Source organism: Oryzias latipes, chromosome 15 (assembly GCF_053564925.1).
Source record: "Oryzias latipes strain Hd-rR chromosome 15, Olatipes_Hd-rR_3.1".
NCBI lineage: Eukaryota > Metazoa > Chordata > Actinopteri > Beloniformes > Adrianichthyidae > Oryzias > Oryzias latipes.
In genome coordinates, this window is record NC_136251.1 from 32974133 (window position 1) to 32997588 (window position 23456).

General features: G+C 43.5%; 1 protein-coding gene across 13 annotated transcripts; it reads left to right on the forward strand.

Moving 5' to 3' along the window:
- Nucleotides 1-2084: 2084 nt before the first annotated feature.
- On the forward strand, nt 2085-18869 carry LOC144984205 (uncharacterized). Of its 13 annotated transcripts, XM_078932397.1 has the most exons (16): nt 2085-2223; nt 2548-3120; nt 3217-3426; nt 3617-4416; nt 4534-4638; nt 4895-5033; nt 5121-5290; nt 9864-10078; nt 10160-10232; nt 10618-10817; nt 10924-11118; nt 11194-11714; nt 11790-11967; nt 13130-13204; nt 18414-18571; nt 18666-18869. In XM_078932397.1, exons 9-13 carry the CDS (start codon nt 10205-10207, stop codon nt 11893-11895), a joined length of 1050 nt encoding a protein of 349 aa, XP_078788523.1. In that variant the 5' UTR covers nt 2085-2223; nt 2548-3120; nt 3217-3426; nt 3617-4416; nt 4534-4638; nt 4895-5033; nt 5121-5290; nt 9864-10078; nt 10160-10204; the 3' UTR covers nt 11896-11967; nt 13130-13204; nt 18414-18571; nt 18666-18869. The 13 variants fall into 13 exon arrangements, with proteins under 13 accessions (XP_078788523.1, XP_078788524.1, XP_078788525.1 ...); XM_078932398.1 differs by lacking the exons at nt 18414-18571; nt 18666-18869 and having other exon boundaries at nt 13130-13366; XM_078932399.1 differs by lacking the exons at nt 2085-2223; nt 18414-18571; nt 18666-18869 and having other exon boundaries at nt 3217-3404; nt 13130-13366.
- The last annotated feature ends 4587 nt before the right edge of the window (nt 18870-23456 follow it).

Below are 23456 nucleotides of genomic sequence, written 5' to 3' on the forward strand. Positions count from 1 at the left end.
GTTCATCACATTTTTGACCTAAACATGTAAACACATCCTTGGCTCTGCGGTTAGGAAATGGTAATTGGGAATTTCTTCATACCAGGAGCCAGCCTGAACATTGGAACATCACCACAGTGCCCATCCAGACTGGGACAGCAACGGGGTCCACTTCACAGCCGTGAGGCTGCTATGTTTAACTCCAGCTGTCCCAGCAAGGGAGACAACTGCACCAACATCCACTGACCAAGCCGGCAAGCCCTGGCAGAAAAGATCCCCACAAGAAAAACACTGGCTCAGGCAGGCTGGTCAATAAAAAAATATAGTTTTGCCAATGTCTTGCAGCTCGCAGATCAAGTGGTTTAGTTTTCCAGTAATGTCAGTCAAGAATACAAGTTCAGATTCACCATATTCATATTCACCATATTCAGCAGATATCTCCACCAATAGCACCTTAAAAATCCTGTTCTGTTTTGCTTTGCAGCTGAGGTTTTTTTTATGATTTTCACAATATGAGTCATTATGTGTCCAGAGCCAATCACTTCTGCACATAAGGCCTACTGGTGAATGACGCAGCAGTAATGCAGACATTTTGGAAAGTCTGGGTCAGCTTTACAGCTTACAGTGAGTGATGAAACCTGTCTGCAGTCACTGCTACTGGCTTTTCTAATGGTACCTTTTTCTGCACAAAAACTCCTTCACCGTGTTATACATTTCAACTCCTCTTGTAGTTGTCTGTTAGGGCAGATGTGTCAGGAATTCTTCTCTTGTGGAAACCAAAAGCTATGCTGTACTGTTGCCGTCCACAGACTCATCACACTGGACGTTAAACCACCTGCACTTTGTAAGATCCCGGTCCAGCTAATTGGCCAAGATATCAGACATAGCTGACACTCATCTAGACATTGTAGTGAAAATTGAATGAGTTCTATTGTTCTCATCCTTAGGGACAGTGATAGCAATTATCATCATTGCTTGTTTCTTAATCTGATAAAAACCTTCTTCTACTTGATGAAAAAATGAGCAGGTCTAAACGAGGCTTAGATTTAAGAATTTTTTTCATGCTATATGCAAAAGTCTTTGTCCTTTAAGGCAACAGATTATAGTCTCCCCCCCCTAACCCTAACCCTAACCCTAACCCTAACCCCTAACCCTAACCCTAAAACTTAAGATAAGTTAATGCATAAAAAGCCTAAAACACCTGAAATATAAAAAGAACAAGTTGGTATGTTTAAACAAAGACTAAATAATTAGATAAATAATAATAATAACACACATCAAACAAATCAAAAATGAACTGAGTCCAAACCAGTGCACCTGCACCCAAACAAATTAATGAGCAGGTGTGTTGAGCACGTGACCATGCGCTCTTCGGGGACCAATCCGTTTGAAGTTTGGATAGCCACGCCTTCTTGCGCAAAAATACTCGCCAAAAAAGAAGTTCCGGTATAGGTCACATTATGTAATGTCCGTTGGTCAGATGACGTGTCAGTGATCTGGACAAATTATGATACTACCATTGAAAAATATTTTATGTGGTCCTTTCTAAACAGAGCTCCGACGTGGAGCTAGATTATCTTCTAAACGTGCTCTTAGTATTATTTAGTGCATTTCCGCTACACAGTTCGTCCCAGTGGTTCCACCCTGTAACAACGTTGTCATTACTGATAAATATTCCACAGCATCAGCATGTGGATGTGATGGTCTAGCGATAAAAGCATTGGTTTGCGAATATAGAGGTTTGGGGATCGAATCCCGTGTGGAACTATTTTTTAATGGAAGCCTGAAACTGTATATTTGTAAAACGGCAAGATATGCAATAAAGTTTGTTAAAAAAACGGTTTTTGCAGACCGAACTTTTTATTCATTGGCATTAAGACGTTTATTTTATATTGTAAGGACCCAGAGTTTGGACAGAGCTGCGGGCGCCCTCTTTATTATTCATTATGGGAGTGTCTAAACAAATGAGGCAATCACTCCCAGCTGCGTTGTTGGCTGAGCGTGAAGTCAGAGAAAGAGGAATTGTTTGAATTTGGAGAAATTTATCAAAGTTAAAAGTTGACACGGTAGTCCAGGTGCCACGCAGTGTAACAAGTGTTAGGTTAGTATACGTTTAATTCCGCCAAATCCATCGTAAGTTTGCACCAGAGTATTAATCGGTCTGAGGGTACTTGAACTCACCACAAGCACGCTAGCTGGTGCTAATGAGCATGCGCGCTCAGACTGCTGCAAGCTGTGTCCGAGGTAAGACGTGAATCTGCGTGTGTTCGCCCTAACTAGTTTTAGTTTTCTGTCAATTGTTTGTTAGTTTGTTGCAATCATAACTCACAAAGTCGGGAATTGTGTGGTGTCAATTTTACGTAGTTTGTGTGGTTTTATTTATTTTTTGTCGCTCTATATTTGCACATTTGCACTGTTTCGTGGGAGCTAGTTGAGGTTCGTGCCATTTTCTTTGATGTTTAAGTTAACTCTTCTTTATTTCTTTTTGTGCATTTTTCAATTGTTAAGGGGGAAAAACACAGAAGAAACTCTGGGCAGCATTGTGAATTTTTGTTTTCTGTTAACCAGGATTGAAAGACATTGACTCAGCAGCATCCAAGCGTGGTCTTCTATTCACTGGAACACAACGCAGAGCAGAAAACTCCAGCCAGTTCCAGCAGCACAGCACCGCAGTGCAGCTACCAACCTGCTAACAGGTTCTGGGCCCAGGAGACGCCTGAGACCATGAAGTGTGTTTTCCACTTTTGTGAGGAAGTTGACACCATGAGCAGACGAACAGCTGATACAAGCCGCTGGTCTCCGCTTCTGTTCCATGGAGATGAGATGAACTATGGGAAACCAAGTTGTTGGATCACCTTTGACTACAGGGATTGAAAGACGCCATTCTGAATGACCCTGACGATGAGGATCCAGCTACAAATGCGGAGGCATGTGCTGAACTGATGACAAGATCCTGTCGCTGGTGACGCGTGAGGCAGCAGACGACGGCCGCAAGGCGCTACAGATCCACAATAAAGGAAAAGACCAATCAGATCCGAACCGGCGTCCAGCAGACTGCAGCTGTGAAGGCACTCTTAGGACTTGGCAAAAATATCCCTACTTCTTATCTTATTAAAAAACTCACATCACCAGCTAAGCACCGTGAGTATACATGCATATTTATTTGTTCTCAGAGCAATTCCACGTGCATCCATCCATTCAGCAATATGCTAAAAATGTCCATTTGCTCTTTTTTAGATCCTGTAGTGCCTCCTCCCAGAGGAGGAGAACCTCCAGCCAAACATTTGGCCCAAAGGCAGCTTTTGACTGCTGGGGATTAAGTTTGTCTGTGTGTGTTTCTTAGAGTAATATGTTTCTCATTTCCTCTAGACACTTCCATGACGAGGAGCTGCTTCTTGCTGCAGCACAATGTGAAGCACAGCTAAGTGCGTCTGTGTAGTAGTCTGGGTAATAAAGGATACAGTTTTTTTGAATCAAAAACACATTTAGAAGCATTTTAACAATACAGTTTGTTTGCCAAAAAGCCTAGTTTATAGTCTCATTTCTTTGATCCTCTCTCTGTTCTCCACTGTCATTTATGTCATTTATGAAATGGCCGCTGGAAGAGTCATTCTTCTGTTTCTTCCTGTTTCCTCAGAGGCCTGTACTGGCCCCTCTCCATCTGTGGCAGCAGCAAAGTCAGCGCTGGAGCTTCCAGTCCACTGGAAAGAACAACTGCCTCGCTTCCAGCACCAGTGGATTGCAAAGATGGAAAGAACCGGCAAAGCAGAACTTGTGTCGCGGCTAAAGCTTTGGTGGCATCCTCCTGAGCCCGCTCTGGTTCACACTCAGCCTCCCGCCTCACCAGACATCTTCTTGTGGACGCCACAGAAAATGTGGTCATTTCTTTTTGTCCCCAAAAGTGATGTACGTGGACAGAGACTGCTGCAGCAGATGCGGCCAGTCTCTGGTGAAGACCCCATTTTCAGAGTGGGATGAGCTTGAGGTGCGCCTGGACATCTGGCATTTCATGCGGCAATTTGCTGCAGGTGTCACGACAGAGGCTCATCCGCTCTACGGGTCTGTCTGCGTGCATTTTTGAGTGGGATCCAGAAGATGTGGCTGCTCTTTGCTGTGCCAAGGAGGCTGAGCTGGCCTCAAAGAAAAGTGGCCATGTTTCTAGAAGGACAGTCAGTGCTCCACTCCACTGTGGGAGGAGGACCAGGGGAGTGGAGGAGACTGCAGCATTGATTGGAGCACTCATCCATCCACGGTGCAGATGGGAAGGACACCCTTGGACCACGAACGGATCCAACAGATTTGGAAGGAACAGCCAAACCACCATCCGAGGACGTCCAACTCTACGTGAAGACGGGAACACTAAAGAGAGGAGGCGTGGAGCTGTCTCGCTACAGGTGTCCCCGTGGGTCGACCTCCACCTGAACCGTTTTCTACCAGGTAATGTGTGCTGAACATCTGGATTCCTAACCTTTCTGTAAACATTTCTAACATTTCCTTTCATATGGTTCATATCTTGTAAACAGAGACTTTTGAAACCCTGTTTGTTTCACTCAGGAGCCAGTGACGCACATTTCCAGCCATATCTCCTTCAGGGTTTGATGCCTGAAATCTCTGGATGTGTCTGCTGAGCTCCTCATCAAACACACGGCTGAGTCTGAGGTGACTGATCAGAAGATTCAGACTGAAGAAACTTCCTTTGTAAAGTTGATAATTTACATTTGTAACATGTTACAAAAAAGTTTTTTCCTGAATCAAAAAATCCCACTTTAGGTTCAAAGTACATTTTGGGGCTTTTTTTAAATACCTAATGTAATTCTAACATTCTTGTTGTGCTTTTTAGCAGGAGTCAGTGACAGAAAAATGTTTAGACACACCTGAAATGTGAGTATTTGATAAATGTGTTTGTCTTTTCCAGTCATCATGAACCTGCAGCTGCTGGATTCTCAGTCGACTTTTCCAGAGTGAGGATGCAGGATTTGAACAATTGGTCTAGACGCTACACACAGACATTCAGCTCCATCCTCAGCAAACATTGTTCCAGCTCCAGAGGACAGGTACACTCTGCTGTTCTCTGTTCATCGATAGGAAATGATATTTGGAGGAGGTTTCTGTTTTTCATGATTTGTGTTTCTGCCTCTAAGAATCTTCAAGGGGGGGCTCCATCTGCCAGGTGCTGCATCCCTTCCTCTTCCAACACGGTCCATGAAGACATGGAGGACAGTCTGGTGGGATGACCTGGACTGACCTGCACAGAGTCTGAACTGGATGGGTTAGTGGGGGACGACACTTCAGTTCATGTGAGTCAAGGCAGGTGAGCGTATACTTTTGGTACTATAGTGTACATGTGAGTACATCACAGAGATGCTCTGCAAAGTTCCTCAGCAGCTGGTGGCAGATAAATTCTGATGCTGCAGGTTTCCTGCTCTGCAGTGGCCTGGAGTGAGAAACCTGATGTAGTTTGTTGCTGCATGAAGGTCTTTGTGGATGCTTTATTGTCTAAAGTTCTGTCCTTGTTCTGAGGAGAACAAAGTAGCAGGATCTTCCAGAAATAATTTTAACAATTTTTATTTACAAGTATTTACAAATACATTTATATTAACAGATATAATTAATACGGAGCCCGTGTCCTGACATTAAGATATAAAAATATATCTTGTTCCCACAGATTATCTCGTTCGCACAAATACTATTGCGTTCCTCAAAATACTATTCCGTTCCCTCTAAATGATTAACTCGTGCGAACGCAATAATTGTCGTTCGAACGCAATAATTAGTCCGTTCGAACTCAATAATTATTCACGTCATAAGTCATTCACGCGGATATGCTCTCTGTACGCCAGCAAAAGCCGCTTTCAGCGGTAACTTCCGGGTCTCTGTGACCCATATTCGTTCAAAAAAGGAACATGAAAAACAAAAATGATCACTTTATTACCGTCTCAATGAATATAAGAAAAATATCAATAGATTTATGATAACTAGGCTGCTTTGTCATTCGATAGCTCCTGCTAGGCTACTACTAGCGCCGCCGCAGAGCTCTTTGATGTATGCCGGCATTTGGGCAACTGGCTGGTCGGTTGACAGACAGCTGATATTGTAGTTCACATTCACACACTGGTGGTCGCTCCGCTGCCAAACACAGGCGCCCGCCTACCACCAGAGGCAAGGTGGGGTTCATTGTCTTGCCCAAGGACACTTCGACTCATGGGCGTGCAAGGCGGGAATCGAACCTGTAATCTTACGATCATGGGTCGACCGCCCTACCGCTGCACCACGGCAGCCCGAATAATTATTGCATTCGAATGGATAAATTATTGCGTTCGAACGACATAATTATTGCGTTCGCACGAGTTAATCATTTCGAGGGAATGGAATAGTATTTTGAGGGAACGCAATAGTATCTTGTGGGAACGGAATAGTATTTCTTTGATCGAGATATTAATCTGTGGGAACAAGATATATTTTTATATCTTAATGTCAGGACACGGGCTCCGTAATTTAAAGATTTACATATTTACCTGTATTTTCCGGACTATAAGTCGCACCGGAGTATAAGTCGCACCAGCCCAAAAATGCATTATAAAGTAGAAAAAAACACAGATAAGTCGCACTGGACTATAAGTCGCATTTTAACTTTCACAACCTTATATGACACAATCATAGCAGACTGTTTATCTAATAATTTCACAGTAATTCTTTCTCAAACCTATTTATTTATTCTTTTCATGAAGCATCATTGGCCAACTAATACTCTGTTTTCATCCTGTATTTGTAGAAACAGTTTTCACTTTTATTGCATTTCTGAATCTATGAAATCATTGGAAAATAGAATATTATGTTGTTAGCCTTCAAGATCTTACTGTAAAAAAAGTTTGCTGATTCTCTGAGTCACTTAACATCCTCTTAACACTTAACATACCTCATACATCAAATTGACCCAGGAACATCATCTCTGTTCCTCACAAATGAACATAACAGGAGGGTTAACAATGTATTTATTTCAATTTATTTCTTTTTTTTTTTTTTTTTTTTTTTTTAACTTGTCCTGTCCAACAGCTAGGCAAACAGATGAGAGCTGAGGGCCTCTTGTGTTGGACATATTTTATTCTAACAAGAGGGGTTATTCATCTTCAGACAAACCAAAGGTATGTCTGAATAAACCCCTTTTGTAATTGAGGCCAAACTTTATTAATTTCAATCATGTTTGAAAATCTTTGGTGTTGGACCGGACGGAAAAGGAAAGAGGGGAACAAGAGAGAGGGACGTTAGAGAGAGGGGGGGGTAGGAGGGTGATAATAGGAGGGGAAGGGGGGTAAGACCATGAAGCAGCATAGAGCAGGCAGGTTTACTGGTTGTTTATCGTTACGGTACGGTTCAAATGTAGTACAAAAAGGGCGGGGCCTGTTCACACACACTCAAATATTATCAACACACCTGCTAGCCGCAGAAATGTCCACATGTCAACATGCACACAAAACAGATAGTGTTCACGAACGCATACTTATGCCTTTAAACCAACTAGTGTGAAATCTTTCATTCATTCAATCATGCAAACTATTAGTGCAAAGGTGAGCTAACACCTGTGCTCAGGTGAGTGTTTATGTTCTTCTAAAATGGATGGTGGAATGTGAAAAGAAGGAGGAGGAGCGCCCAGCCACCCCCACACCCATACCCCCGCCGCAGCAGCAGCGGCAGCCGGAATTCCCCCAGCGCCACACGGGAACAGGCAGGGAACAACCGCCCCCCGGGCGACCAAGACCGCCACCCAGGCCAGGGCCAGCAGGACCGCCGCGAGGCCCCCAGAGCCAGAGAGCAGGGAGGCGCAGAGGGAAAGAGAGCGCCGCCCCAGCCCAGCCAGGAAAGCAGCCCCCCGCCGCGCCGGAAGAGCCCAACGCAGGGCCCCACCGGAGAGGGACGCCCACAGCCCCAGACGAGCACCCCACCACCACCCAGGAGTTCCGGGCATCCCCCCGCCCCGACCCCAGGTACGAGCCAGGACCCCCCAAGGGAGACCCGCTCCGCACTCCAGGCAGCCACCCACCCGGCCCACGGTTGGTCCAGGTAGGAGCAAGGCAGGGGCCCGCCGCCCCCGCCCAGGAGGGGGGAACCCCGGGGAAAAAAGGGCGGCCCATAAGGGATGTTATAAATATGGCCCGACCAGGCTCGGCCATGTTGGAAGTTTGGCGGGGCCCAGCGCCCAGGGGCAAGGACCAGGACCCACCCCCCAGGGACACGAACACCCCCGGCTCAGGTGTAATATGAACCCCCCCACCGTGCGGAGAGAGCACCGCCGGGCCCAGGGAGCCGGCACCCAAGGGACACGGCCGCCATCGCCAAGGGGCCTGCACCCCCCACCAGGGACGGGGTAGGGGACAGATGGACCCAGGTCCCACCTTCCTTGTAAAATGTGTGTGCGTGTATGGGTGTTTGAGAGGGTGTTTGTGTGCATGTGTGTGTGTTTATGTTTGAATGTATATATTGAAGGGGGAGGGGTGTGTGTACTAAGGGGGGTGCAGTTAAAATTGGCGAGTAGGGCACTAAGGGGACATCTCCTGATTACTCACAGTGATGTCCCCTCACCCTCCACACCAAGGGGCCCTAAATGTCTAAGGTGCGGTTAAAATTGGCGGGTAGGGTGCCAGGAGGACATCTGCTGCTTGCTGGCAGTGATGTCCAATCAATTTATTTCTAATATAAGTCGCTGCGGAGTATAAGTCGCACCCCTTGCCAAACTATGAAAAAAAGTGCGACTTATAGTCCGGAAAATACGGTATTCGCTTTGTTCACTCTGAGTGTAGTACTTTTTTTGTCCACTAGATGGTGCCAAAAGTGGTGAACAAAAAAGCTGGTTCCCCCCAGTTAAAGAAAGTCCTCAATGCTCATTGAAATGACTTGAAACGTTCAAAAGTAACAATAAATTAAAATTTATTGAAAGTTAAATAATCACAATCAGCCATTACTTTTGAGTTGATTAACAGAATTATTTAAAAAACAAACTAATGAAATAGGGCTGGACAAAAATGATGGTACCCACAACCTTTTGAGGCAATCACTGCAATGAAACGGCTTCTGTGTTCGTCAATGAGCCTTCTGCACCTGTCCACAGGTATTCTGGCCCCCTCCTCATCAGCAAACTGCTCCAGTTGTCTCAGGTTTGACGGCTGTCTTCTCCAAATGGCATGTTACAGCTCCTTCCACTGATGTTCAATGGGATTCAGATCTGGACTCATAGAATCCACTTCAGAATAGTCCAAGGCTTTTCTCTGAGCCGTTCTTGGGGGGTTATTGGCTCTGTGTTGTGGATCGTTGTCCTGTTGGAAGACCCATGACCTGCCACTGAGACCAAGCTTTCTGACACTAGGCAGCACATTAAAACCCAGAATGCCTTGATAATATTGAGATTTCATTCAACCTTCCAGACAGCCCCAAACAGAACTGAGCCTCCTCCATGTTTCACAGTAGGGACAGTGTTCTTTTGGTTGGATGCTTCATTTTTGAGTCTACCAACATAGAGCTGATGTTTCTTACCAAAAAGATCCAGTTTGGTCTCATCATTTTCCCAGAAGCTTTGTGGCTTGTCAACATGCATTTTTGCAAATTCCAGTCTGGCTTTTTGATGATTTCCTTTCAACAGTGGTGTCCTCCTTGGTCGTCTCCCATGAAGTCCACTCTGGCTGAAACAACCATGAATGGTGCCATCTGACACTGATGTACCTTGATCTAGGAGTTCACCTTTAATGTCTTTGGAGGTTATTCTGGGCTCTTTGGATACAGTTCCAACTATCCGTCTCCTCAGATTGTCATCAATGTTCCTCTTCATCCAGTGAGGTGGGCTACTGTCCCGTGGGTCTTAAACTTCTGAATAATATGTGCCACTGTGGTCACAGGAACTTCAAGCTGCTTAGAGATGCGGAGCAGATGTGGTCTGTGACGTCTGCACTGGAAAAAACGACACGCCCTGAATTCCTGTCTGACCTGCCTTTCTCCTTCCTGGGAGGAACACCTTCAGCCTCATTTGAAAGCAGCTGCATTGAAGAAACACAAGCTGGTGGGACCCTCCAAGAACCTGCAGGAGAACATCTGCTCCTCCAGTCATGATGAGGTGATGAGGATGTTCTGTCACACTGATCACAATCTGTTCTCTCTGCTCTGTGGAAGAACATAACACTGTCTCATCTCACAGCTGCTTCAACAGCAGGTGGAGGAGAGTGAGGAGGTCTTCACTTAGATGATCCGTCTCATCCAGAAGAGAAGAGGTGAAGTGAAGAACAGGATCAGATTCCAACAGCTAACTGAAGTGAGGCGGGTCAAAGGTCTTCAGAAGGAGCTGGAGCAGGACATGACTGAGCTGATGAAGAGATGCTGTGAGCGTCAGCAGAGACGGGATGGCAAAGCAGTTATCTGTCACTGAAGCCTGTGTTCTTTATGATGTGAAGAAATCAAGTCAGCGTGGTATTCTGTCATTTTCTCACTGAGTGAAGATGCTTGAATGCTTCCCATAACCTACAATGATTGACATGTAACACTCACAAAAGCTCATCTAGCTTACATACTGATGTGGTGACAATTTTCACCTTTTGTAAGAATTCAAAAAACTTTCTGTGTGAACATGACTTATGAAACCCTGTTTGTTTCACTCAGGAGCCAGTGACGCACATTTCCAGCCATATCTCCTTGAGGGTTTGGTGCGCTGGAATGATGAAGGGATGGAGGACGCTGTCAAAGGAAATTCCTCCTTCCAGTTATTTGAAACTACAATGAGAGAGGCCGTGGAGCAACTCAGCCAAACAGAGCTTGGAAGCCCTGGGATGAGCGTTATCGTCCTCCTGGAGCATAAATGGGTAAGAAATATATACATTAGTTATTCTGCAATTGATCTATTTAGCTCCTAATGTCACGCCAGCACTAAGAGCTTTTTTTACTTTGTGTGGGTGCTCCATGCTCCAGACCCCTGAAGAGGACAGGCTGCTGGAGAGAGTCGATGAGCAGGACTTCCAGGACACCATGGAGGACATCACTGTCCCAGTGTTAGATGACCCCCACCTTGATGTTGTTGCCAGCCCCTCATCTTCACCTCAGCCACGACCGCACCTGGAGTCACAGTCAACTGAGACTGAAAGCAGCCCTTCAGACGAGGCAGAGGTGAGACGTGTTAATCTGTTTATAGGACCTCCTTTCATTTCAGTCTCATTCCTAACATTCCTTTGCATTTATTAGTGGGCTGTTGTTGGACCCGATGGCATAGCTGGCTGGGACAAAGTCCAGGATCTGGCTTCTTACTCGGTGGGACTCCGTAAGGCTCCTTACCTCACTGACCCCCAAGTTACAGAGGCCATTGGATCATGGACGGCTCTCCTGGATGTGGATAAAGAGCGGGTCAACTACCAGCCCCGGCACCAGCCTGAACTTACACACGGCCGCTTTAAGGCACCAAAACGCTCCGGGGTGACACCAGGAGTGGAAAGTGTCAAAAGGTGTCTCAGTGGACATCCTGGGGGTCCAGCTCAGTGGCCAAGCACCAGCCGCTTGGTTCAATTCAGTTTTATTTGTATAGCCCAAATTCACAACATGTTGAGGCTGTATGCATCAAGCTTAGCAGATTACATGAAACTCCCACCAAAAAGGTTGGAGGTGGTCCAAAACCCTCACGGATTACTACCATACCCAGGATTTAGTGCAGAGGCTGATGGATCCATGATCCAGCTGTTTGAGCTCAATCAGAGGAAACTCCTTCAGTGGTGAGCACAGCTCGTTATTTTCTTCTATTTCACAGACTTTTCCAACATTATCATAATACCTTTGATTCATTTCAGGTTTCAGCGGCGGCAGAAAAACCAAGAAATGAGGCCGAGGACACTCATTGACTCCACCCGAGCCAGTTGCTGTAGCTGCAAGCGACCTTCCAGCTCCAAGGGATAAAATGGATGAGGCACCACATCCACATCTGGGCCAAACTTCAAATGGATTCTCCCTCTAAATAGAGCAGGACAGGTATGGTGTCAAATTAGCGCCTAAAGTATTGCGCATCAAAACAGTAAAACCGCGCATCAAAACCCCAAATCTGCGAATCAAAATGCATAAATTGAGAACCAAAACCCACAATTTGCAACCAAAAGCCTTTCCCCAAAGCACAATCCTATTTCTCAGCTGCCGATTTGTTTTCTCGCCATTCTGAAATCCTGTTTTTTGAGTTGCGCTTTTATTTTTTGAGTTGCTCTTTTATTTTTTGCGGTTTTGATTCTAAAACCTGTCCACGTAAAAACAGCGACATGTCAGTCAAGGGGAGGGAGGCGGGACATCCCTGATATCCAGAAGCTCATTGGCTGCCGAATAACACAGAGTCTTACGTCAACAGACCAGTTTAGAATGTGCCGGTAAGTTTTCATGTTTTTCATATCGTTTACTATATTAAACGATCAAACTTGTACTTTATTTAACCAGAGGACGCCAGCACAATCAGATGAGGAGCTCCACCAGTAGCTGCTAGTGAAAAAAGATGTTAGAAAGTTAGATGTTGCATGACAAACTATCACCATTGTCCTCCCGTGTTAGCATGCTAGCTAGCTCAATGCTAGCGGGGTTTCCAGCTCTTTTCATGACTTATGGATTAAACAAAGTCTATTTTTTTTTTTTTTTTTTCCTTTTTTTTTTTTTTTACCACAGTGTCGGGATCGGTCATGTCAACCTGGGAATAATTGCCCGTGGATTGTCACTAGGGTTAATCAAATATGTTATAACCTACAAGGTTTCTCAATATTTTTTAAGAAGTACATTCATGTATATATAAGGTTTCTCAATATTTCCTTAGGGATTACAGATGAATTGAACAACAAAGCAACACATTGCTGCAAGAAAGTGACACCTTTCCTAGTTTGGGCTCAAGTTAATCCCCATTTTAAAAAATAAATAAAAGTAAAATTATGATTCAGAAACACAATTTTTATTTGAGGTACCAGAGCAAATTTCCCACGGGTGGGATCAATAGTTTTTCTGATTCTGAACTGTATTCCAAAACCATTTTATTCTCAACCTTAAAGATTGCAGGTTAACACAGGAACTTAACTCTCACAATATGCAGCTACTGAGTGTCATTTAAGGTGTGTGTTTTAACACATTTTAACTGTCTTAAATACATTTTTTTCTTTGTGTGCAGGATGCTGTGGATATTGGACGGCAGTCTAACTTAAACCAGGCAGAGCAGGAAACTGTTGGAGTTGTTCCCTCTGTGGTTTGTCCTCTCAGACCTGTCACTATTCAACCCTTGTGGGAAACCATGGCCAAGACATTAACATTAATGTACTGATATATGCATGTCTATGGAGTCCTATACTGTTCATAATTAAATAAATAAATATTTGATTAAATAAATAAATATGACCTCATGCAAATACACAGTCAACCAATAAATCTCTCATAAATATATAAAAAGACCATGAAATGGTGAAAAACCTGCACACTGATTTTAAATTAGCCATTATATTATTCTCTATATTTCATTTTGCTTTAAAAACCTGTTGATTATTTTAAAAAAGCATTTTAAAATATTCATTTTATTCATGTGGAATATTATTTTAATTTTACTTCTTTTTTCAGAACCTTGGGTTTCAAAATCAATATTTTCCAAAGTAGCTTTGTTTTTATTCCATGTTGCTGTTTTTCACAATGGCGTATTTATTTCATTAAGACCTTTAAGCCTATTAAGAAACTCTGTTTCATTTTGATGACACTCATAGGGGGTGTACACATTAAGGATGACACATTCCTTGCCATTCTGTGTTAAGTGTATAGGTATACACCAGTCCACTTCCAGCCTAATGATATTTATACACATTCAAAAAACGTTCACTTTGAATGAACATAAAAATATTATGGAAAGGATTTCCACATGATTAGATTGCGTTACTTGAACAAAAATGAATCATGTTGGTCCTACTTAATGTATTTAGGTTGGCTCAACTTAATGTATTTAGGTTCAAACTAATAAATTTAAGTTGATTCAATTTAAATAGAGCAGTTTCACCCAACTTTAAATTGACATTGTTGCTCACTCTAAAAAGAAAAAAGTTGATCCAATTTAATTGAATCACTTCAATTGGTCACACCTAAGTAAATTAAGTTTATTTATCTTAAATTTCTATTTTTTTCCTTAATTTTATTTATTCATCCGTAATTGATGCGTTGTTCCAAAGTTACAACCAATGGGTCTTTTAATTTTCACATCAAAGACATGAATTACCCAGCAAAGTCCCACATCACATGACAGGAGCTCAAATGCAGCAAACTGACTTTAGTATTGGAACATAATGTCTATGGATTCCGGTTCCGGGTTACGGGCAGGACGCGTGGCGTGCCTCTCTGCGAATACAACTATCTTCAAATTACTTAAAAAGTTGATTTTTCTCCAAAAAAAGAGAGCTGACCATGCCCCCGAAGAAACCCCAGGAATATGAAAAGCTCAAAAAGTCTCTTGACATTATTCAAGAAACGCTGAAAAGTTTTATGGATCAAGTGTCGGCTAAGCTAACACCACTCTGGGAGATGATGGAAGAGTTCCGAAGATTTCGGGCTCAAAACGAGCAGCGAGAAAACCGGGTCGAGATTCTGGAGAAAAGACTGGACGATGTGGAACAGCAAGTAAGGATGAATAATGTCATTCTCACTGGAGTACCAATCAAGCCTCGAGCGAAGCTGAATGCAGCTGGAGCTAGCACTGCTAATGCTAGCACTAGCGTAGCTAGCAGTTCTAATACGGAGTTCGGTGCAGCATCGCTGGAACAGCAAATACTTTGATTTCTCACATCTAAAGGGATTTCCCTGGATCTCAATACCATCGAGACCTGCCACCTGCTCCCCAGGAGAAAGGAGACGGATAAACCAGCGATCCTCATCAGGTTTGTGAATCACAAACGCAAGCTAGCTTTGATGACCCAAAGGAAACAACTGAAAGGTTCGGCTGTTTATCTGAACGACCATCTGACCAGAAGGAATGCTGAAATCTCCAAACATGCACGGCTTTTCAGGAAGCGTAAGCAGATTGAGAACACTTGGGTTAAAGGCTGCAGGATTTACGTCAAACCGCTCGGTCCCGAGGACCGGGCCAAGGTTCTGGTCGTGAACACCATGAAGGACTTTGAGAAGTGCTTGATTACGGTTGTCTGAAACGACGTGGAGTAATAAATCAAAGAGCCAAATAATTTCAAGAAATATGACACCTGGAATCATCACTTTCTCTGTATGTCTGACGTAACCTGAATAACAGCAGAGTTCTGACCTGCAGACAACTTGACCTCAACATTCACCGCAGCTGATATCAGCTGAAGAAAGATATGGACCTGAATCTAATGTCTGCAGACATAACATGGAAGAGAACTATTAACTGTTTAAACCAAGAAAATCGGCTGTTATCAGTAAAAGAAGAAATGCCAACCTTGGACAATTCGACAGTTTATGGACCCTTTTTATTTTTCCCCCACAGCATTACTTTATTATATAAAAAAGAAAAATACAAAAAAAAAAAAAATACAAAAAGAGTAAAACAAATGATTAATCACCTTTGAAAATTGTTAAATTGATTGACTTTTGATGATATTACTTCACTTTCTCCAAAACTTGATAAATTGATTCAAAAATCTTTCCTAATGTAGCATAACTTTGCACATGTTTTTAACTTTTGATACTTGATGAATATTTTGCTATGAAAATTCCTGAAACAGTGTTGTGTCTATTTTACTTATATAGTATTATGTTTTAAAGCATGACTTTTAAAAGTAACATAATTTGCATATATTTCAGATGCTGCATTTGCCATGTTGATTTCTAAAATAGTTATTTTTGACGTAATACTTAAGTAATTCATCTTTGGCATGTGCTTTATAGATACCTTATGATTATTAATTCTGTCTGATAAAACCTAGGAACCGGATATTGATAAATCATGTAATAAAATGGTTATAGTATAACGGGGTGGGATTATATAAGTTCGCTTCCTTCCACTCCCTTTCAAGCAATATTTATTAATGTCTAATTATCCTAAGTTTGATTAGTTACTGTATGAATGTATAACTGATGATTATATTGTTTTTGTGTATTATTTCTATTTGATTGCTTGAAATAAACCATTTCAAATCAAAATCAAATCAAAAACATTAACAATATGCCACACAGGGGGGGTTGGTCATCATCCTCTACCAAACTTTAACTCATGGTGCAAAAAAATAAATAAACATATCAGTTTAAATCACTAGTTAAAACAGAGTAAAACAGCTAGACAATAAAACCCATGGACAAAAACTCACACTTAGACCCCAATCTGCCCAGATAGACAAAGAAAATGGTATCCCACAATTCCTTGCGATTACTAATGCATCCAATTTAATGGTATCATGTTGGATCAACATGATTGAAATTAGTAACTTTTAAATGGATTATTTTTATGTACAATCGACATGATCCATTCACGTAAGATTTACAAACATAAAATTTTCTGGTTGAAATGACAAGTTACTTTTTCGTTATTTTAATTGGCTGATAATTTCCTTTTTTTGAGTGGAGGAATCAAGTCTTTTATCCCAGAGGATGGCTATTCCCCCAGATATCCGACCTATAATTATTCCATCACAAATATCCCTCGTGGACTCCCCAGCCCCATGGAAATTTTCATGTATTGAGTTTAATCCCTCCAAGTCCTGCTTTGTTAAAAAGGTCTCTTGTAAACAAAGCACATCACATTTTTCCAACAGTTGGTCTACAACAACTCGGTGGGATCGGTCCTCTGCACTCTGACCCAAACGCAGGCCACGACAGTTGTAGGAGAGTACTCTTAAATCCATAAGTTCAGCTTTAAGGCACTGCTGCGCTACTAGGAGGTGAAGCCCCACCCCTCAGCTTGCTTGGAAGCGCGTTGTTTAAACCAGTGACACCAACTTTACGTGGTTCAAAGAATCGCTGCACATAAGTACCAGCTGGCCAGATTTATGGGTTATACATGTCAGCCACATTATTGCACTCAGCTGAGACTTTGAAGGATGCATATCTATTAACAGTGTTCAGCCTCTGGCACATCACCTCCCGGCCAAGTTGCCTCTTGAGATAATCCGATAATGTCTCTGGATCAAGATCTGGAGAGAATTTTGAAGCAAAAACATTCACCATTTTTGTGGTGACCATACGGATATTCTCTGCTGCTCCGGTGCCCACGATTATATTTTTACCCGGTTTTTTAACTCCGGGTGCGGCTGTTCATTGGACCTTTTTGTTCTTCATTTGCCTTTTGCCTTTTTTTACAACGTCGCTCCATTTCGGGGATCCGGATGTATCCCTGTGTATTCCGAGGACAGGGATTTCTCCAACATTTCTCCATCCTTGGGCGGAGGAACGTGCAGAGAACTTTGAAGGGGCAGGTGTTGCGTCGAAGAGTGGGGATTCCCATCCTGCTCACCGACACACCCACTTTTCGCCGCACCGGTAGCTCTAGGGGCCTGCGGGGTCGCTGACGTTGATCCACCTCCTTTAGCCCCCAGGCCAGCACCAAAGACACGCTGATCACTGCCGTGAGCCATTTCCGTTTCCAAACTATACACCTGATGATTCACGTCAGTGGTGATTGCACGAAGATCAGCACACTCATCCACTTGAAGCTGTAGCGCGCATCCCATAGCGCTGACGTCAGCATGTAACCTCTCCACTCTCCTCAGCAGGCCGCAAACATCCAGACTCGTAAATGTAACAGGTGGCAAGTCCTCCAAGTAATGCGATACATATCGCGGAATACTTTCCCCACATTCATTTAAGACTTTCAGACAACTTTTCAAAATATTCACGTCTTTTTGCGCTCCTTTGTGCGTTATATTTCGCTGCGTTGTCGGGCAGAGCTCAAACAGCACTCTCTTGGAGGCCTCAATCCATTCAGAGTCAAAGGTGTTTGCAACTAGTAACACAATTTCCTCCAGACTTAAAGTTCTGCTTTTTACAGTAAGGAAATGTAAGAGTTCATCCTCCACAATTGTTTTGCCATCCACAGTTCTGTAAACCTCAGGCTTGAGTCTAGGTTGATGTGCTGAAGCAGCAGGAGAGCAAGCTGAACCACCATCTGCACCTTCGGCCATATTGTGCCGAAGGTGGAACTAGCGGTCGGTTACATTTGTTCTTAGGTTTGGTTTTTGTTTTTGTGATAAGACTGATTGAATACAGGATTTAAAAAAAAAAAGATTTTTCCTGAATCAAAAATTCCAAGTTTACTTTTATTAGTTTTTATTGTTAAGAAGCTTCTTAAAAGTATCTAGATGTACACGGAGCAAGGTTCAAAGTACTTTTTGGGCTTGTTTTAAATACCCAATCTAATTCTAAAATTCTTGTTTTGTTTTTTCAGCAGGAGTCAGTGACAGAAAAATGTTTAGACACACCTGAAATGTGTGTATTTTTCCACTCATGTGATGAAGCACCTGAACCTTCAGCTGCTGGATTTTCAGAGTCGACTTTTCCAGAGTGAGGATGTGGGATTTGAACAATTGGGTCAAACGCTACACACAGACGTTCGATCCAGGACCCACAGATCAGCACCATCCTCAGCAAACACTGTTCCAGCTCCAGAGGACAGGTACACTCTGCTGTTCTCTTTTTATTGGTAGGAAATGATATTTTCAGGACGTGTGTGTTTTTCATTTTCACTGTCGTGTGTTTCTGCCTCTAAGAATCTTCCAGGGTGGGGCTCCATCTGCCAGGTGCTGCAGTGTGGACTGGATCCCTTCCTCTTCCAACAAAGTCCATGAAGACATGGAGGACAAAGTCTGGTGTGATGACCTGGACTGGCCTGCACACAGTCCTGACCTGAACTCCATAGAACACCAGGCCTTCTCCACCAACATCAGTGTGTGACCTCACCAATGACCTTTTGGAAGAAAGGTCACAAACCCTCCTCAACCTTGTGGACAACATTCCCAGAAGAGTTGAAGCTGTAATCGCTGCAAAAGGTGGATCCACATGGTACTGAACTCAATGGGTTAGTGACTCCTCTCCAAAGAAAGGCCGAGAGAGGGGGACCGGTCACCTATGCTCGAAGGCATAGACATGGGGGACACAGAATGTCCCCCCACCCACCCACCCACATATCCGTGGTGCCTTTAACACCGTCAGAACGGGCAGGAGGAAGAGAGCAGCGTGAACGCGAGGAGGGGGCGTGTCTGCAGCTGTGAACGCTGACCAGAGTCTGTTATGGGATGGAATGTTTTTCTGGAAAGACGGTCAGTGGGGGACATAGGGGACTCATAGTGGACATGTGAGCGCCCAAAAATGAAAAACAAATCCTTTTATCTCCCTAGACTAAGACCCCCAATTTCCAGGAAAAAATAATTAGGTTTGTGTCAGGGCGCCCCCACTATTCTAGGCGGGGGCGGGTTGTAGACTCAACGCTTATGATTCCAGACCCGCAACAAACTAACAGGTGATTCCTAATAAAAAATAGTTGTCATCAATAAAATTTATATTATTTATTGGGTTAACTGGATTGAAAGAAAATAAATAGACAGGAGTCTGCATCAAAGTGAATTTGTTTCCATCATCTCACTCATCTGAGTGTTTGACAGACAGAAAAGTCTATGGTTGTGGAAAATGGACAAAAGATCAAAGGAAACATCAAGCTCATAATGAATGAAAATAATTCCAATAAATAATGAAATATACTGTATATCCTGACAGAATTTTGAATTATTGAACTATCGTAAGGGTGTAAAAATAATCGATTCGGCAATATATCGCAATGCGTCATTTGGCAATACTTGTATCGATTCAAAATGCTGCCAGATCGATATTTATTTAATTATTTCTGAGCGTCCTTCAGCGTCTGACTCTTGTTGTCCACTTCACCCTCCGACCGCTAGTTGGCAGCAGAGCACACGGAGCCTCTTTGAGCAGCTCTACTCTGCACAAGACAACATGAAGACTGCAGCCAGAGGCAGCTTGTTCTGTTATGAGACTTGAACTATGTAGTTTTTACTTGAAATGGATACCAGACAGAAACTCTGAGCCATGTTGCTGCCAGTAAGATACGAAAACGTGGATTGCTGTGCTTTTTAGCGGCTCAGATAAATAAGATGGACAATGAAACACGGCAGCAGCTAATTGGCTAATGCGCTTAGTATCTGCTAACATAGAATAGAATGGCTTTATTGTCATTGTGCATAGTAAAATGAGATTTAAACATGCTAGCAATGCAGGCTAAAGTTCTGCAGAACCTCAAAGCAATGGATTCTAGTTTAGGGACCTGATGGATCAGAGGGATGTTTACAACGGTTTAAAAATGGCTGACATTGTGATGATCAGCGTTACCAGTTCAGTGTGTGAGAAGCGTGGCTGCAAAGGTGCAACAGAGAGGATTTGTAAACAAAGCCTCTTTTATGTCACATTAAAGCAACTTTTCTTCGTTCTGTCATTCTGCCTCATCATCACACCTTATTGTTTCTGGAAATAATCAGATAAATTATCTGAGAGAAGCTACATTAATGCTGAAAATAAAAAGGCATTTTAAATACCCAATAAAAACTTATTGGTTAAGGCTCATTCATTCTTTGTTTTTTTTTACACTGAAAAAGTTTTTTTAAATCAGACAATGTTGACTGTTCCCTTTCTATATTTTAACTTACCAAAATAAAAGCATTATGAATTTGCTTTGGCAAACGCAACTTATATATGAGATACAATTGCAGTGCTTAAAATTGTGATCATTAAGAGAAGAGAGAATGCTGCAGGTCCAGCTGGGGGTGGGGTGAGGAGCTTCTGTGCTCTGCTCCTGCGATGCACGCTGAGCATCTACTGGCTGCAGCTCTGGGATGAGAAATGATTTTGCTGCAGGGATGATCTTTCTTCGTGTTGGTGGAGGAGTCATCGGAGAATGATGATGAGGAGGAGGAGGAGGAGATGCTGCAGGGGATGAACACTCTGTGTCTCCCATCTCTGTGAGTTCAAGCAGGGGTGACCAGTCCCGTTCTGTGCTTTTCCTCTTGGTCTTTTTGGGGGCACGTTTACGTGCTCCTGCTGGGCTCTGTGGCCTTGGGGTTTGGGGCTGGACTGCTGGTGAAGGTGATGGAGTCAGCTCCAAGCTTAAATCCTCCTCTAGTTCTTCTATGTGCTCTGAAACAGAGGGAGGAGGAGAGGGGGGGACCGGTTCTCTTAACCTGGTGTTCAGCATTCTGTGGCAGCGGTCCAGGGTTTCCTGTTTCAGACGCGTGCCCAGGTGTCTTCTGGCCCAGCAGGTGGCGATCTCAAAAGGTCCTCTCCAACCTCCTGTGGAAAGCTGAGAGAGTCTGTTCAGCTCCTCGTTGATATTGTTCTGATAATGTTCCCTCAAAATCAGGATGGTAGTAAAAGCCCAGTTTTCAGCATTCCCCTGTATTAGAGTCTGTGTCTGTGAGCTGGGGGAAGCAGGTTTGATGATTGTTGCCAAATATCGGCTTATTCTGTATAGGGTTGGAGGGTAACCTTCTTTTGACACATTCATGGAGTGATGCACTGCTTTTATCAGTCTGTTGATGACACGCACCTTCTGAGTGAAATCCGGGTCATCTGACTGCACTCTGTGGGGGGGCGCTCCAGCTGCGTCTCCCCGTGTTGTGATCCAGTGGCTGCCATATTGGTTTGCAGGTGTGGCGTAGCGTTGAGGTCTCTGAGCACGTGGCCTCTCCTCCCCGTCAGGGTAAACGTGCCAGTGATCAGATGCTGGCGGTATGCTGCGGTGTCTTACGTGCTGCGCTCCGAAACAGCTGGGCTCCCTAAGCAGCGGGTCCTCTCTGACGGCCTCAGCATAGGAGCGTCGTGGCCTCCCTTCTGGATGACGTACAAATGTGCTCCTGTCTCGATCAAAAACACGACCTCTTCTGCTGCTTTTCCTGGATTGGACCAGAATCCAGTCGTTTTCATGCGGCCTCGGTGGCATATTTGCACTTTCAGACTTAGCTGGTTATGCTCGTGCAAAAACAAAATGGAGGTCGAGTCGTGTTTTCACCGACGAATTTCGGTTTATTTTCAGGAGCGTTCAGGTAAAAAATATAAATATGTACAAGCCGAAGTTGCAACGTTTCGAACAATGAAAAGTCTTCATCAGGCAACGGCTTTGAATAAATTGAAAAACAATGACAACCTGCCAATGCAGCTGCGCTCCGAGAAAGGTCCGCTCCGTGTGGAGATCAGAGTCAAAAGGCAGTCTGCAGGGCGGATCCACACCCAAAATGCACCTGGGGTCATCAGTGACCAATCAGTCCTTGTCTCCGGGCAGGATGCGCCCTCCACTGGCACGGTGGAGAATAGGAATATGCCAACTCGGAGGGTTGCATTCAATGACACTCGTGATTTTAAAATCACACATAAAACAATATTTTTTAGCTTATTTGAACTGTAAAACATGAAACTATATAACAAATGAAGCAAATTATCCTTAAAGCATCTTAATTGAAATATCTTCTATGTACAATATACATTTGTATGCATTTTAGTGACTAATAATCTGGAAAACAGACTTTAACTTATAAAGAATTGCAGTGATTGATGAAGTTCTCCTCAATAAAAGGTTATGCTGACCATCAGACCTTAATAGGAACATAAAACAGTTTACACAATCATTTTTTTCAAAATTTAAGGTGGTTGCGTTTTTACAGCATGTCATCCTGAATGGAGTTGGAAGATCTGAGGAGAAGAGGAAGAACCTAGCGAGGAAGCAGAAGGCTCGGGCTGGTTAGGAATATGAAAAATAAGAACCCCACGCTGTAAGCACGGGGCCCTGAGGCACTGGCCATTTCTGTCCCCACAATGGTTCCACCCTCATCCCCTTTGAATAAAATGTTTTCCTTGTGTTTCAGGATCATCCCGCTCATGAAAAGATCGGTCTGGTGGCCGCTGCAGGTAAATAGATTACACACGGTTAGGGTTAGAGCAATTAAGTCACTTGGTTGGGGGTCATAAATCACAAATTAGGGTTGGGGGGGGCAAAAATTACACACGGTTAGGGTTAGAGCAATTAATTCACCTGGCTGGGGATCAGAAATCACAAATTAGGGTTAGAAAATATACTCCATGGTTGGGATTAGAGCTACCTGAATGGGGATGATTGAAATGAAAGTCAGAAAACCATAATAAAACCCAAAAGAAATTACATTTTAAAACTAAACCTTAAGACTAGGTTGCTCTTTACCACCCTCTGTTGGATGAAGACAGGGGGGGCGAGGGACCTGATTGAATTACTCATTCACTCCCTCTGTCGGACCAAGAGGGAGAAACCTAGGACTCCAGTATTTCAGCATCCTCATGGATGTATCTGCTGTCCAGTTCACATTGTCCTGGTCTGTCTCCACGAATGCAAAAAACTGGGTTAGGGTTAGGGTTAGGTGTTAGGGTGAGGGCGAGAACTCCACGCTGCATGCCTAGAGTCCTCATATGCACAGGCCATGTCTGCCTCTACTGGATCCAGCTCTCTCCCCCGTGTAATGTGCCACTGA

Excerpts from the sequence above, each read along its gene's own strand:
- LOC144984205 (XM_078932389.1), top strand. The coding sequence starts at position 10,362 with ATGGCAAAGCAGTTATCTGTCACTGAAGCCTGTGTTCTTTATGATGTG. Across the intron at positions 11,119-11,193 it reads GCCCTTCAGACGAGGCAGAG|TGGGCTGTTGTTGGACCCGA; the intron begins GTGAGACGTGTT and ends TGCATTTATTAG. Across the intron at positions 11,715-11,789 it reads CAGAGGAAACTCCTTCAGTG|GTTTCAGCGGCGGCAGAAAA; the intron begins GTGAGCACAGCT and ends GATTCATTTCAG.